The following is a 15,375-nucleotide window of genomic DNA, read 5'->3' as shown; positions in this document are numbered from 1 at the left end:
AACAAGACAGCAAGAGAGGGGTATTACTAGTAGTTTTATTCTGGAGATTAATTCTTATATGTTCTGGAGATTAACTCTTATAAAATTATTTCATCTGAGAGGGAGAACACATTCTATGGCTTTTAGAGGCACTGCACGTTTACAGATGGAAAGCAAGGCTTAGGAGATAATGAGTTGGAACCAGACTTGCTCCTGCATGAACCTCCTTCCATTTCCCACCTGAAACTGAATTTCAATAGCCTTACCGCCAGAGGAAGGCAGCAAGGCAGCAATTTTAACCAATTCTTCCTTCCCTCTGCAATTCCCACCCACCATGCTATCAACCATGTTGTTTTCAAGGCTCTTCCACCACCAGAGAAGCTTCTCAAGAGGCACAAGTGGCTGCAGGAGGAAAGAAGATTTGTCACTTCCAGCACCAGCAAAACACATTTGAACGCAAGTCAGGATCCAACCAAGCGGCTTCTTCAAGGCTATTTATTGAAATAATGCCTGATGTGGGATAAGCACTCTGATCTCCTGCATCCCATGAGATTATGTTGGATCTTATTTATTGTAAAGCATACTCCAGAAGCAAATTTTCATATCTGTTTATTGAGTTCTCCTCAACTCTCTATGTGTGTTATGAACCCATGTAAATATTTACTTACATTGTTTTTCTGAAGGACTTGTAGTGCTTTGTTGACGTTGTTCAAGGCATGAACTCTTGTGGAACCCCTTTCTTTACCCTGTGAATATGCATAGTGATTATTAACCACGAGAAATAAGGAAATACTATATATTAAAATTAAAATTAATGTCTCACAGACACAAACAGCACAGAAGAGCCTAAAATACCAAAGAATGTCAATCCTTACTTCAATAATATATTTTTCTATGGCGTTTTACTGAATGAGGGCATCAGTGAGACAAATTCAGATTGTTTTAATTATAACAGGTATTCTTTTCCATAGGCCAGTTGAGGACTGCTACCAGGGAATAGCATTAAACATACATGATATTCTCCAAGTATATATTTGAAGTTTGCCATACTAACAATATATGAGCATTCTTATGTGAAAAAAATGAACACAATAAAAAGGGGCAGTGGCTGAAAGAAAAGCGAGTGATGGATTACTAATAGTCCCAGTTAACCCTTTTATTGTAGACTCTGTCACAGTGCTAGTAATTTCACATTCATGACAAGATTTAAAATGTCAGGAACTGTGACACTGCATAAAATATATATTTCTACAACTTTTATTATAAGATCTAGTTTTGAAATTTGGAGTTATAACCTTCAGCTACTATCCCTGCTTCATCTTTGATCTGAAATGGGGAAGAATGCCTTGCATCATTTTAATTGAAGGAGGCCTACAGTTAATGGCAATTATATTTTGAATACTAATAACATTCTTGCCTAGCAAAACAAAACTTTTTTGAAGTTTTCTGTGGGAAGCATGCAAGCTTCCCACTATCTGTTCTCAGTCTGCTCAGGTAAAAAGAAGCAACTAGATTAAAAAAGAAGTTATGTATAAAGATTCAGTGGACCATGCTGACAACTAACCTATTGATTTATAGATGTATACACCACACAACAAACGAATGACCCTATCCAAGCAAGTGCTTGTGTGAGGATGTTTGGTTTGAGCTTTCCTTCTGGGGGATTTCCCCCAAACCCTCTGGGGCAGATTTAGACGGGGTGCAGGGTAAGTGCATAGAGAGGAGTGATGTTCCACTGTGCAAGCAGAAAGCATTGCACCAGCAGAGGCTCAATGCATGTAGGCAGTGAATTTGACACATTCATAAAACAGCATGAAATACTTTGTCAACTTCTGGACAGGGAAACACAACAACCAATGACTGAGCTGTACATCAGAAAAGGTCTACGTAAGCCGAAGAGTCTAAAAGAAAGTACTGATGGTGCTTGCTTAATAATATTAACAGGCAAGGAGCTCCACAGCTTAAACACAGCGCAGTAACTGTTATATGTCTTGTAGAAGCAAAGCAAACATCATGTGGCACCCTTAAAAGTGTCTCTCATGCTTATAATAGTGCTAATAGCTTCTAACTATTGCTGTTGTGCCCCAGAGTGGCTAGGGCAACCCAGTCAGATGGGCAAGGTACAAATATCATCCTCATCCTCATTCATTTATGTGTACAAATTGAATTACTAAGGAGGTAGAGAAATAGTTTGGAGACAGTCTAAGGCTTGAATTCAAAGCTGTGGTTCTTCCTAAGTGCTCCTTATTCAAATTTCTCCCCAGATCTTTGAGGGCTCAGTAATTTGAGGTTGTTTCTGAACTGCATCTGATACATTCAGAAACTTCCAGTACCCTATTTTGTTTCAAAACTATTTGCATGAACAAGCACAGCTTGTTGCTGCTTTTGGTTAATTTACCATCATCCCCTCCCATTTTTGTCTGGGTATTTGACTAACAAGGTCTGGTGGGGGGAGGGCAAATAAGAGATGCTGTTTTAAGAAACTGTTCCCCACAAAACCCCAAATTCACTACTTTCTATTGTACACAATACAGTCATACTACTTTATTAGGTGCTCAGCCTAACATGTTCCAGTCCTATGGTTCAATTCACGTTCTTATAATCAGTAAAAATTCAAAGTGCTTCATAAAGAGAAAATGGGATTTTCAAGGACCAGAGATCCATGAATATTAATTTCACAATATAATTCATGCACTCTAAAAGTCAAATCCAGTTACAACCATAGTGGGTATATCATAAATATGATTGCTGGACTACTTCTGGCTGAAAACATGTATACATACAAGCTTTTGGCCCGTAAGACCTTCCAGGAGCTCCAGGAGCCTTCGTCCATCTTGAAAATCATTGAAGAGATCTTCTATAGGGTATGTACCAAACTACAATAAAATAAAGTAAAGGATGTTTTATAATGGAGCATTGTGAATTGCATGCTAAGTTTCTTAATATCCTATTTGTTGGTCAGAGGAAAAGCAAAAAAGATAACCCTTTACAATCTAGGCATTCTTCTTAATTTGAAGATTCTTTTTTAATGAAATGCTTTATTTTGTTACTAAGAGTTTGTACAATCCAGAAAGCGGAGTCAGTTAATTTGAATGGGGTTGGGTACAGTAAAAGCAGGAAGACTATATAGGCAATAACATTTATGTCCCACTCTTTAGCCAATGAATTTGGAGTGGCTTGCTGAGGGCTCCCAGGCCTCCCATCCACCTCAGTAGTTGTACTTTATGTCTCTTCTGACCCATCTCTAGCCGAGAACTTTAATCTGCAATGATTACAGTAGTAAAGTCATGTTTTCAGCAGTGTCTTGGCTAGCTCTGAATATATCCTAATGGGGCCAGTTCCAGAGGAGACAAGGCCCAATACAAAGTCTTGCTTCCATTGTCTCTTTCACCGTGGACATGTGCCGCAGGCCCCAGATATATGTGTGCATGTGTGCGTTTTTCTTCAATAATAAAAAAAAATCAAGTAGCAGCTATGGGAAAAGAAGGTGGTTGCTGCAAACCAAACTCAGAGGTCACAGTGAATAGTAGAGAACAGGGAAGGCCTCAGCCATTTCTCTACTGAAATTAGGGACTCCTGAAGTAGCATGTCTGTAACAAAAATTGCTTTCATAGTTTTGCAACATGCACATGTATATAATATAATAAAGCTGTAAAAGTAGTCTTCTTTCATTCTTCCATTAAGACATCTTATTTTTTAAAAAATAAAATGTATAATTAAAATTGATCCTAGACAAAACTACACAATAATATGGGAGGTTAACTACGGAGAGGAGATAAAAACACAGCATGGAAGCATCTTCAGCAAGACATTTTAATTACAAGTGTGTTACAAGTAAATCTTTAAAGAAATGATTTTGAGGAGATTGAAAGGCAACCTTCTATTAATCATCAACTAAATATTACATAAGGTTCCCTATGCTGCTGCCACACAGTCTAACCTGAAGAAGAGCATGCCATTTGTCTGGCAGGGAGGTAATTAAGTCGCCTTTCTGAAACGGATTGAATGTCTTCAGTGGATCGACATTGCAATAAGTCTTTAGAAACAAAGGATTTGAAGAGACGGTAAAGAAATATGTTGCATTTCCAAGGTCACTGGAAAAGTGTGCATTAAGAAGTGAGAAGCTTTTGGAAGAACAAACTAATATATTGAAATGCCATTTTGAACTCCTGATGCGTGCAATAACAATATCACCTTTATTTGCAATTGCCTTCAAAAAGATAGACAGAATTATATTTTTCATTCTGTACTTGATAAAATAAATATTCAGTTTAATTTAGCATTTAAAATGTTGGTTAAATAATATAGATGGCACTTTAAAATCGGCTATAACAGCAATGATATTTTATGCTTCCATATGAAAGTTTCTGAAACCTCCCTACAGTCTGCACCCCTCCCAGTCTGGTTGTGATTTTCTTTGATTTTCTATCTTAATATGCTAGGTAGGGTGATGATGGTTCAGGAGAGGGCACTTGCAGAGAAGCCCTTAGGACCTTGCCATATCCTAATGATCTCAAGAACAACCCACCAGAGCTTAGAGCAGAGCTTTCCAAACTGTGTAATCATGTAATCATGACACTGTAGCCTCTTGGCTGCAGTGTGTAGCGTGAACGTTCCCCAAGCTCCTCCGGGAGCTGGAAAGTGGTTAGTTTAACCCACAGTTTGCTAGTAAAACTGAATTACCACATTGCGAAATGATGCATGTCTAAAAAGTGTGCCACCAACATGAAAAGTTTGGAAAGCTCTGGCTTAGAGCCTTATTCAGCTTTGAAGTATGTGTGTACATAAAGGAGCGTCTCCACCCCTATCGTTCAGCCTGGACACTGATCCAGCTCCGAGGGCCTTCTTGCAGTTCCCTTATTGCGAGAAGTGAAGTTACAGGGAACCAGACAGAGGGCCTTCTTGGTAGTTGCGTCCGCCCTGTGGAACATTCTCCCTTTAGATGTCAAAGAAATAGACATATCTGACTTTTAGAAGACATCTGAAGGCAGCCCTGTACAAAGAAGTTTGTCATGTTTGAGGTTTTTTGTGCTTTAATATTTTGTTGGAAGCCACCCAGAGTGGCTGGGGCAACCCAGTTAGATGGGCTGCATACAAATAATAAAATTGTTGTTACTTTGTTTCAGAGAGCTCCAAACTATGCTCCAAAAGTGAACTGGCATAATGTAATTATTTGTGTTGGTTCTGTCATCATAAATAATGCCAGAGATGAACTCCAACGGGTCCAGCAAATTTGGTTCTGAATGTAGAAAACTACCTCCTACTGAGTCAGACCAGTGATCTACTCCTCCATGTCTTTCCCAGCCTTGCACTAGAAATCCTTTACCTAGTGGTTCCAGGGATTGAACCTGGAAGCTTTCAAATGCAAAGCACATAATGCCTACTATATCTCCTCCTCCAGCTTTCTTTTTGTAGCATGTTTTCAGCCTTGAATATAACATGACTTGGATAGTAGAAGTAAGAAACAATTCCAAATCAGACTAAGACAGACAGAGAAAGATTTAATGGTAAGGTAAGAGAAGACTCAAATGAAGGAAGAAATTGATGTGTGAAACACACTTACAAAAAACCTCAAATATATCAAGGAAAGCCTTTGAAATAAGTTCCTCTCTCCTGGCTCAAGCTCCTTGATTTAAAAGCAAACACAGGGGCTTCAGTATCCCACTGCAATAATATAAACACTGCTGTGTAATACCATCTCCTTTCTACTGAATAAAGGTCAAATCACAGACACTTTTGTTGCTTTCACTGATGTGGCTGGTGGCTGCGATTACTAATCTTTACATGATAGAGGGGGTGGGTGGGAATTACCAAAAGGCTTTAAAAAGAAGAAAAAGGCAGCTGAAAAGATGCAACAAACAGGGGAGATAAGATGTCAGATAGAGATTAAATTAAACCTTTCACTCTTCTGCAGATTGAAGGAAATGTGAACTCTACCTAGAGAACCCAAAGGAAAATGTTTTAATTCACAAAGGAACTTGTCAATTCCCCACAAGGCAATAAATATAGCTTTTCCTAGCATAAGGTCAGGTCACACATAGCTGCATAAAGTTAAAACCACTTGTTATTGCAAAAAATTTGGATTGAAAACCATCTTTAAAAAAGATGTTCATATATAATGATAAGCCATAGTTCTTCACTTAATAAATCATACGGTCTAAACAAACCATGGAGGGCACATCTTAATGTTACGTCCAAACGCAAGATCATAGTTTGTTTTGCCCTAACTTCACACTTGCTAGCTGGTCTTAAACCATGGTTTGTTGTTGGTTTATGGATCAGGGAGCAGAAAATCATGATCCTGGATTTGGACATCACACTAAACAATAATTTGTTTACCTGCTAACACCAGAGGAGCAGCAAAGTAGGAATAATGGGGCAAATTATGGTTTATTAAGACTTAGCTTACTGTCACATGCAAATACTCAGATGCCTTCCCTCTTTCAAGTCTTTAATTCTCTTTCTCTGAATCTCCTCAGCGTTCCATCACTTAACTCAAAGAGAACTATTTAGATCCCTACTGAAACTCCTACTTACAAAAAAGGGCTGTGCTTTGGACATCCAGCAGGAAGCTACACTTTACAAGGTTCCGGACAATTTTTTTTATCAGTTTTTATCGTGTCCATAGTAGAATCATAATAATAAAAAAACCCAAAAGTGACAGCATGCCTTACATCTCTGGTACACACAAGCTCTGGAAGTAATTAACTTTCCTCCATTTTTGAGGACGCCTTCACACAGCCATTTTCCCATGGCACTATTCTATATTGAAGTGGTGCATGTGTGTGAGACCACACCACAACCATGTGAGTGAAGCCCACAGCATGGGTCTTCCTCATCTGGTTGCTATTCTTCTTTCCCAGTGGCATGTCAGACAGATGGGAAAGTCCCAGGTATTTACATAGATATGGGAGCTCATTCCATAGGCATGGAGCTACCATCTACCACAAACCACACCGGGTGTTGAAACCATCAAAAGCATCTCAATGCAGGTGATGGGTAAAATTACAACACAGAAGGTATCAGTGAGATGTTACCTTCCTCTCTCTGCACTTCTATCATGTTGAGAGCTTAGCTAGAGGGTGTGTGTGTGTGTGTGCTTTAAGAAGATCTGAATTTTAAAAGGTTGATAGACTTTCAGCTAATCAAGCAGGCATTTTCATTAGGGGTTCATTGAAATTCATGCCTAGAACTTAAGAAGAACATTACATTATGTTGAGCTGAACAGAGGTTTTCAGTCAGATTTAATAAAAAGGAGATTGCAGAGATGTCTGTGGTATATGCTTTTACCATATTACATTTATTACTTTCACCATATGATAATTTTTTTTCTAATGGGGCGGGCATTGTTCACTACCACTGTCAAATAAATAGTGTTCTATTGAATAATTTAAAGTTTTTTTTTTACTGTACATAAGAGAATTGGAAATTTGCTGACATAATATATATTTCAGAAGACCTTTTACAGAAAGCTAGATTGCGATATAAATGCATTTTCTAAGTGTTTCTACTTTCTAGAAGTAACAGGGGCAAATAGCTAGTTCCAGAAAGTCACACTTACAATTTCGTCTACAATATTTTCAAAAAGCAGCAGTTTATTTGTAACATATACTACGAGAGAGATGACTTTGTTTTCCTGTATAAGTTCTTTTGACTTGAGTAACACTGTGAATGAATATTAATTTGCTGAAGATAGGAGTTCTGGATTCCTTACCTGACCATTAAGTCCAGTTGTGACCGACTCTGAGGTTGCAACGCTCATCTCGCTTTATTGGCCGAGGGAGCCGACGTACAGCTTCCGGATCATGTGGCCAGCATGACTAAGCTGCTTCTGGAGAACCAGAGCAGCGCATGGAAACGCTGTTTACCTTCCCGCCGGAGTGGTACCTATTTATCTACTTGCACTTTGATGTGCTTTTGAACTGCTAGGTTGGCAGGAGCAGGGACCGAGCAACGGGAGCTCACCCCGTCGTGAGGATTCAAACCGCCGACATTCTGATCAGCAAGTCCTAGGCTCTGTGGTTTAACCCACAGCACCACCCGCTTCCCACAGAGAATACTTTTTATCCCATTCACACTAGTCCAATACTAAAAAATGTCCTCTGATAACTGTGTTTTATTTCCTGAGACAGATGAATGCCAGCAAGACGTATCAGCACATCTCCCTTAAAGGAGCTGAAGTGATAACCAACCTCTCTCTTTTGTGTAATGTTAGGTACTGTTGACTACACCTCTTTATGATGTTAAAACATTCTAAAAACTCATATGCATTATAAGATAGTGGAATATGAAACATCTTCTTTTTTCCTAAGCAATCAGGTTAAAGTCCCGTTATGCTAGTGGAAATCCTTGCATAGGTTTCTGCTTATGCAACTATTTAGCTGAATACAGACCAATATATTTATCTTCTCTCCTCCCATTTTTCAGTGTTGTTCTGAATATATAAATGAATTATTTTCCTCCATAGTGGAATTAATTTTCTTGCCCTGAAATTAAAGTATAACTGGTCATGTTCATCTCAATGCCTGTTACTATTCAATTAAGCAGCTGAAGTTAAAAGGTTAAATTGATTCTGTTTAGTATAATTAAAAAAATTATTCAATCAAATGCATTCCTTTTAATTAGACAATCTATCTTAATAGCATATCTAATACCATTGTACTAGAATAAAATCTTATTACAAATGAGCTTTTCTAGTTTTAGTGTTTTCTATTTTTAATAAGAAGGAAATTAGATTAAGAGCAGACAACTTCTAAAACATGATATTGCTATCAGTTCAGCAGTCTTGATTATGGGGAATAGGCATGAACCTATCAACTAATGGGGGCAAGGGCAGGGACTGAAGAAAAGAATGCAAATGTCCCTTGATGGATGGAAGTCTGCAAAAATCTAGTCATGTACTTATACATATACCAGTAACACAACTATGAATGAAAGGTTTACATGATTTATTTTGATATAGTTGTCATTGCCACCTCTTACATCTTGGAAACCCATAATACCCACAGTTTTTCTAACCACTGGATTATACAGAATATTATACAGAAATTTAATACTATCAAATGTATAATGCAAATGTTGAGCAAAGGTCCATTACCCATAAATAAATATATAAAATGAAATATTAAACAGATGTAATTTGATATCTTTCTGTTTATTTTGCAGTGAATATATTTATCACCTGTTCCTCTACCATGTTTAGATATCATATTTCTTCTCCCTTAGAATATGGTAAACAGATTGAGAAGTGTTAGCATACTACAAGGAACAGACAAAACAAATATGGAAGAAATTATAACATTTAGTGCTATCACTGCAGGATGTAATAGCATTCTGCCAGTGAATGACTGAGGATTTGAAATGATACCATCAAATGAATGCAACCCTTTGAACAAGAAGACTTAACTCAACTTTTGTATGTTGCTCACAAATTTCAGCTTGTTACAGAGATTATATATACATATATCCAAAATAGCCACGATTAGTAGAGTTGTAGAAAGAGAAACAGGTTTGCTTTCTTCTAAAACTCTAAAACCCTCTTGCGGTAGTCATGGATATCTCAGTAAAAACATCAACCCAATGTATTGTAGTTGCGAAAAAGTCAAATTCCTTGTCAGGGAACGTTAGGCAACAAATCAGAAACAAAACTTGTCAATATTGTAACATCTTCATGCACCAATCACAAGATTCAGTTCAGAACCTGATTTGGCATTGATTTGGCACATAGGAGGAAGACTTAATTCATATGATGAATCTCTGGGGTTTCTAAAAATGGAAAATGGGCAGCATAAGGAACAAGCTGAAAAGAAAAGCAAAAGCAAAAGAAAGAGGAAAGAGTGAGAGTAACAGACCTCTGACCTGAAAACTGAATACAGTGGTACCTCAGGTTACATATGCTTCACGTTACATACGCTTCAGGTTACAGATTCCGCTAACCCAGAAATAGTACCTCGGGTTAAGAACTTTGCTTCAGGATGAGAACAGAAACCATGCTCCAGCAGCACGGCAGCAGCAGGAGGCCCCATTAGCTAAAGTGGTGCTTCAGGTTAAGAACAGTTTCAGGTTAAGAACGGACTTCCGAAATGAATTAAGTACGTAACCAGAGGTACCACCATATACCAATATCAGCTGTTTCTGTTTTGTGGCTAGTAAGGAATTGCAGCAAGACAGATTAGAGACAAGTCCCATGCCTGCAATTACTAATGCTATTAGTCACAAAGGCCATCTTTCTACAGACTTCAAGAGACCCAGATCACTCATCAAATAAATATTTTTGTTGACAAGCCTCATTGCAGTGGTTTTAAATTAAAATAAAATCATTCTGCAGTACTTCACTTAAATTACAGTAAATACAATATGGAATCCAAAGCCATGTCAACAACAACAGGTCATACAACAGAGATGCAGACACAGGGAATAGTCCCTATGGCAGATCCAGATGCCAACTCTGTCCATATAACTACTTTGGCAACACTATTACAGACCAAATCATGTAATCCATGACACCAAGGAATCATTCACTTGCTCATATTCCAATATCATATATGCTGTAATCTGCCAGCAGTGGAATTCTGCACCCAGATAGGATAAATAGGCCCATCTCTACACAAAAGAACAAGTAGAAACAAATGGGAGCATCCCCAAATGGAAAAAATCCAACTTGTGTGTTCCATCAGTGCAATGATTCCTGCTTGCACCATGGAACTCCCCACCTTCTCCCCCAATACATGCCCCCTATACATGCCCCACAACCTCCTCAAATCTCCCCCAGAACAGATTTAGAGGATGTACAGGGGTGGAGAGGAGTTCCACATTACCCAGTGCTACATTTCATATAACCCCATATCTGCTGTCCGATATGGCAATATTTCTAAATCAAAGAGGGAAAACATTTTAACCTTCCAGAATACTCTGTTACTGACTTCAAAATAAGCACTCTAGAGTAAAAAACAACAACCCCAAAACTTCCAAGTGGGAGACTGTGGTGTGAAAATGATGGATCACAACCCATCAAGAGTCTCAGAGTCTCACTTGTGGACTGATCCCGACACAAAGGACTTTTAACACACTATGTGTGTAAACTGGTTTACCAATGCCACATTGTGCCATCAAGGACCAGTTTGTGAGTAACCAATGTGAAGTGCATAATTATCCCGATGTAACGCTTTACTGTTTTTAACACTTGATCGGGAGCCACCCAGAGTGGCTGGGGAAACTCAGCCAGAATGGGCGGGGTATAAATAATAAATTATTGTTATTATTATTGTTATTGTTATTTTCTGCATTGCCCCTAGACCCCAGAATGAAGACTTGCACACAAGACACTTAAGAGTAAACGTTTGCAATTTCACTGACAGAACAAAAGGGTCTGCGATAGGGAATGAAGCACCTGTGGACTGAATTCTGGAAGACAGAAAAATAATTCCTGGCTGAATAAAAAAGTCAAGTTGTGCATCAGATGTTAATTGACAAGGAGAGGGAGGGTGGAGTTTTCTTCTGTGGGAGAAAGCTTCCCATTGGCCACTGAAGGTGATGTGATAAGCAGCCTGGCCTCCCTCTCATCCAAGATAAACCCCACAAGATTTATCCTTCCAGATAGGGGTGGGACAAACTCCTTCTACTCGCAATAGGCAGTGTAGGGGCCTTTCATTTTCTTCTTTCCTCACATTTTACAACCACTTCCAAATCATACTTACATCTCAGGATAACATTTCATACATCTGATGAAACTAATTGTACTCCACAAATATATATATGCCATAATAAATGTGTTCGCCTTTAAAATTGATTTTGAATTTAGAGATACAATAAAGGATACTAAACAATTTAGAAGTTAATGCACCAAGTACTAGTTCACATATAAAACGATTCAGTCAAATTTCCTATGCTTCAGTGAAGGAAGTAGTGTGTGGACCATACTCAAGTCACATATCATCTAACAGTCAAAAGCCACTTCTTCAGTGTAAACCATATGCTAGCCAGTTTATTATGTGACAACTCTAAGTGGCCACCTGTGGTCTCTGGAGCCGTAATAAGCTGATTATTACCATGATCTTCACTTGCCTAACATCATGATTGCCTGTAGAAGCATGGTATTATCCCCCACTTAACATGGCACTGATAGTCAGTGGCACATAGTTAGATGTACCATCCGGAGAGTTATGAAGCTGCTACCACAACAAAAGAGATAGCCCAATAGATATTAATATTTGCCAGGAAATCTCCAGCTTACGATGAAACAAATGCTATTGTGGCTGAAAGCTAAATAACATCAATCAGAAGAGCATTCTCTTTGCACAAATTAATTGTCTTTGATATAAATAGTAAAAGAAGAGATGATAAAAGGGCCAGGGTTTTATCACAAAAAGTCATTCACATCCGAATTGTAGGTTACCACTTTAATGGTCTTTCATCATTGGAAATAGTTCAAAAGGATGTTTTATCTACACACAGAAACACACACACACAAACCAATGGTGTTTATGTGCCAGCTAAGTACTGAATAGTGCTTTGAGAAAGTTTTTGAGTACTAGATTGCTGAAAATTCAAACAGCTACTTCTCAACCTTCTCTCTCTTTTTTTGGTTCACAGACATTTTGGAACAGCTGTATCTCAAGTGATTTTTCTTGAAGTAGGTATTGAATTCATTTCAACACCATTCAGAAATTGTGGCATTCAAACTCATGTGAGCCAGCCCCTTTGGAAATAATCTCTACAGCTTCATAACATGGCTGAAATTGCTTGTAATTGTTGTGATCAGTTCTTACAACATTCAAGGCAGTATGATTAAACTCTGGTGGCAAAGTCAAAAATAATCACACACTTTATCCTTGGATGATGATAACACTTTACAGTGCTCCCAATAATAACTGCTCCATACTTCATAGTTGTCAGACAAGACAAGGCAATCTTGCTCTTAGACCTTGAAGTTAGGTCCCAATCTTGTAAAGAGAAGTATCTGCATAAGGCACCATAATACCACAGGGTGTCACAGGTTCCCTACATAAGAAGTTACATTGTTCAGAAAACACCCAAAGACAGTAATACCACCAGCCAATAAAAAATTTAAGCGTTTTCTTGCCTGCTGCACTATACACAGCTTGAGATTTCAGAGCTACTTGGAACATTTTAAAATACACCATTGCAACAGTTTAACATTATGACCAATTTAAAAGCATTTAGAAGAAACAGTATTTATTAAATTGCAATGAAGGAAATCTACTCTTAGGGGAAAGGAGGAAAAAGCCATGTGTTTTAGCACATGATACAGAGCATTTTCTTTTAAAAATTTGAAGCATGTAATTGATTTTCTTCATCCCACTTTCACCACCAACACATGTCACAGGGATGATCTATCTTGTTTATCAACAGCACATGATGCAAGAAATTTGATGAATGTTTCAGATACATAACTACTTTCCACCAAAGTAATATCATGCACCCAATAAAAATGCCCTCTTTCCAAACAAACAAGCAAACAAAAAACAGGCAAAAACAAATTAAAATCAAGACATGAGGAAGAATTGACTTCTTATATCCTTGCAGCCATGTTCCCTGCTGATAATCAGAATATTCAACAACAGAAAAACATCTTTTACAGACGCTGTTCCTATTGACCTGGGCAAACATCTGTGCTTCATAGCATAAAGGAGCTATAGTGAATCTAAGTTACAGTCTCATGTTCTAATAACTTAGATTTTTGTATTGACTAGTCACAGAACAAAATGTTTATATTTTGGATTTTCAAACATTAGCAGCCATAGCTATAAGCTAAGACTCAATGTAGTCCACTTGCTAGTATACATTAACTGTTTAAAAGGACTAGAGACAGAACTAACACTACATAGCCAGGTCTCGCCTAAGACATTTTGTTTCCTGAGGCAAAGCAGCAAATGCAGCTTCTTCCCCATGAAGTGAAGAGGTACAGGATCCAAGGCTAGCCAAGCTATTTTGGCACCTAAGTCAGAAGAATCCTACAAGCAGCTCTCTCACCCCCTTGTAGTAACAACAAGAAAATAAGAATAATTCAATATAGTGGTACCTCGGGTTAAGAACTTAATTTGTTCTGGAGGTCTGTTCTTAACCTGAAACTGTTCTTAACCTGAGACACCACTTTAGCTAATGGGGCCTCCCGCTGCCACCGCACTGCTACAGTGCAATTTCTGTTCTCATCCTGAAGCAAAGTTCTTAACCCGAGGTACTATTTCTGGGTTAGCGGAGTCTGTAACCTGAAGTGTCTGTAACCTGAAGTGTCTGTAACCCGAGGTACCACTGTATTCTGTTCATACAGTGGCTAGCTAAATGCCTACAACTATTTTCTGCCCTTTAATTGAAACCAAATTCCACTGCCTCACTCTGCCTAATGATAGGGCCAGCCCTGTATGTATTAGTTTAGTTGCTGCTACAAGGACAGGAAGAGAACCTCCCTGGGGACAGCACTCTGAAGAAGAGGTGAAACAATTGAGAAAGGCTTCCCCTGCAGTCATTGCTCACTGTATCTCACGTGGCATGGACAATCTCTGATAGCACTAGAAATCCTTTTGGTACCATGATCTATGTATTTATTTGAAGTATTTTACCCTGTTCTTCAGCCAGAATGGCTTATAAAGATCAATAATAAGGCACACCTGTGCCTTTCTCTGTGCACATGTGAATATGCATATTGATAATCATTACCTATAAAGGAAAGAAAAAATATGAGAGCTGAAAGCAAGGCAAGATGCGCATGCACAGCTGTGTGAACAAAGTCTGGAGCTACAAAATGAAAGATGTTAATTCACCAATGCTGCTCTGTAAACAAGATCAGATAATTTGGAATGTCAAAATCTGATAGGGAGAATATAAGCATCCTGAGTCTATATAAGTAAGTGCTTGTCAATCCTCCATAACCTGAGCTCAAAGTGAGCATAAAAAAGAGGAATTGGTTTCAAAGCCTGCTGTTATCAACCTCTCCTATTGACCTCAGCAAGGTACAGAGCCAACCTGCACAATAAAAAAAAATCTAAAGTCTTCACAAGAGGCACATAAGCTAAACACAAGAGACAGAGAATTTATTTTAAGAGGTGGCATTAAAGAAAGGTTTTCTGATCTGCTGCATTTTCTCTCTCTACACCTGAAATATCTGTAAAAGTAAGGCAGCTTTACTAGAGGCTATCTGCTAGCAGATGGTTTTTGTCCCCTTCAAGTCGATGATAGGGCCAAAGACCCATCATATAGCTGCTGATAACAGCACAGGGATTTTTGAGTTCTGCAATGCAACTCAATCATGTTCACACCTAACTTTGTAAACAGCAATAATTTATGTCTGCTTTGACTTCAACAGTGAAGAAACTCATTGCACCACTTTCATAATTATCTCAAATTAATTTTCTCAAAAAGAAAGCTAATGGTTATTCT

General features: G+C 38.3%; 1 protein-coding gene and 1 long non-coding RNA gene across 11 annotated transcripts in view; one reads left to right on the top strand and one right to left on the bottom strand.

The window, feature by feature from the left end:
• DMD (dystrophin) overlaps positions 1–15,375 on the bottom strand; it is a 1,048,023-nt gene that overhangs the window by 713,500 nt on the left and 319,148 nt on the right. For all 10 annotated transcript variants that reach the window (XM_082219922.1, XM_082219929.1, XM_082219924.1 and 7 more), the window contains exons 3-4: positions 2,763–2,855; positions 648–725 (exon numbers count right to left, since the gene is read on the bottom strand). In XM_082219922.1, the coding sequence (XP_082076048.1) occupies positions 648–725; positions 2,763–2,855 (171 nt within the window). The remainder of the gene's footprint in view (positions 1–647; positions 726–2,762; positions 2,856–15,375) is intronic.
• Positions 2,776–8,522, top strand: LOC309530843. Its single transcript, XR_014218942.1, has 3 exons — positions 2,776–2,843; positions 6,459–6,565; positions 8,112–8,522. It is a non-coding gene; the product is annotated as an uncharacterized lncRNA (long non-coding RNA).

This window comes from Podarcis vaucheri (genome assembly GCF_965113315.1).
Source record: "Podarcis vaucheri genome assembly, chromosome: 4".
NCBI lineage: Eukaryota > Metazoa > Chordata > Lepidosauria > Squamata > Lacertidae > Podarcis > Podarcis vaucheri.
This window is presented reverse-complemented; position numbering and strand designations above follow the sequence as displayed.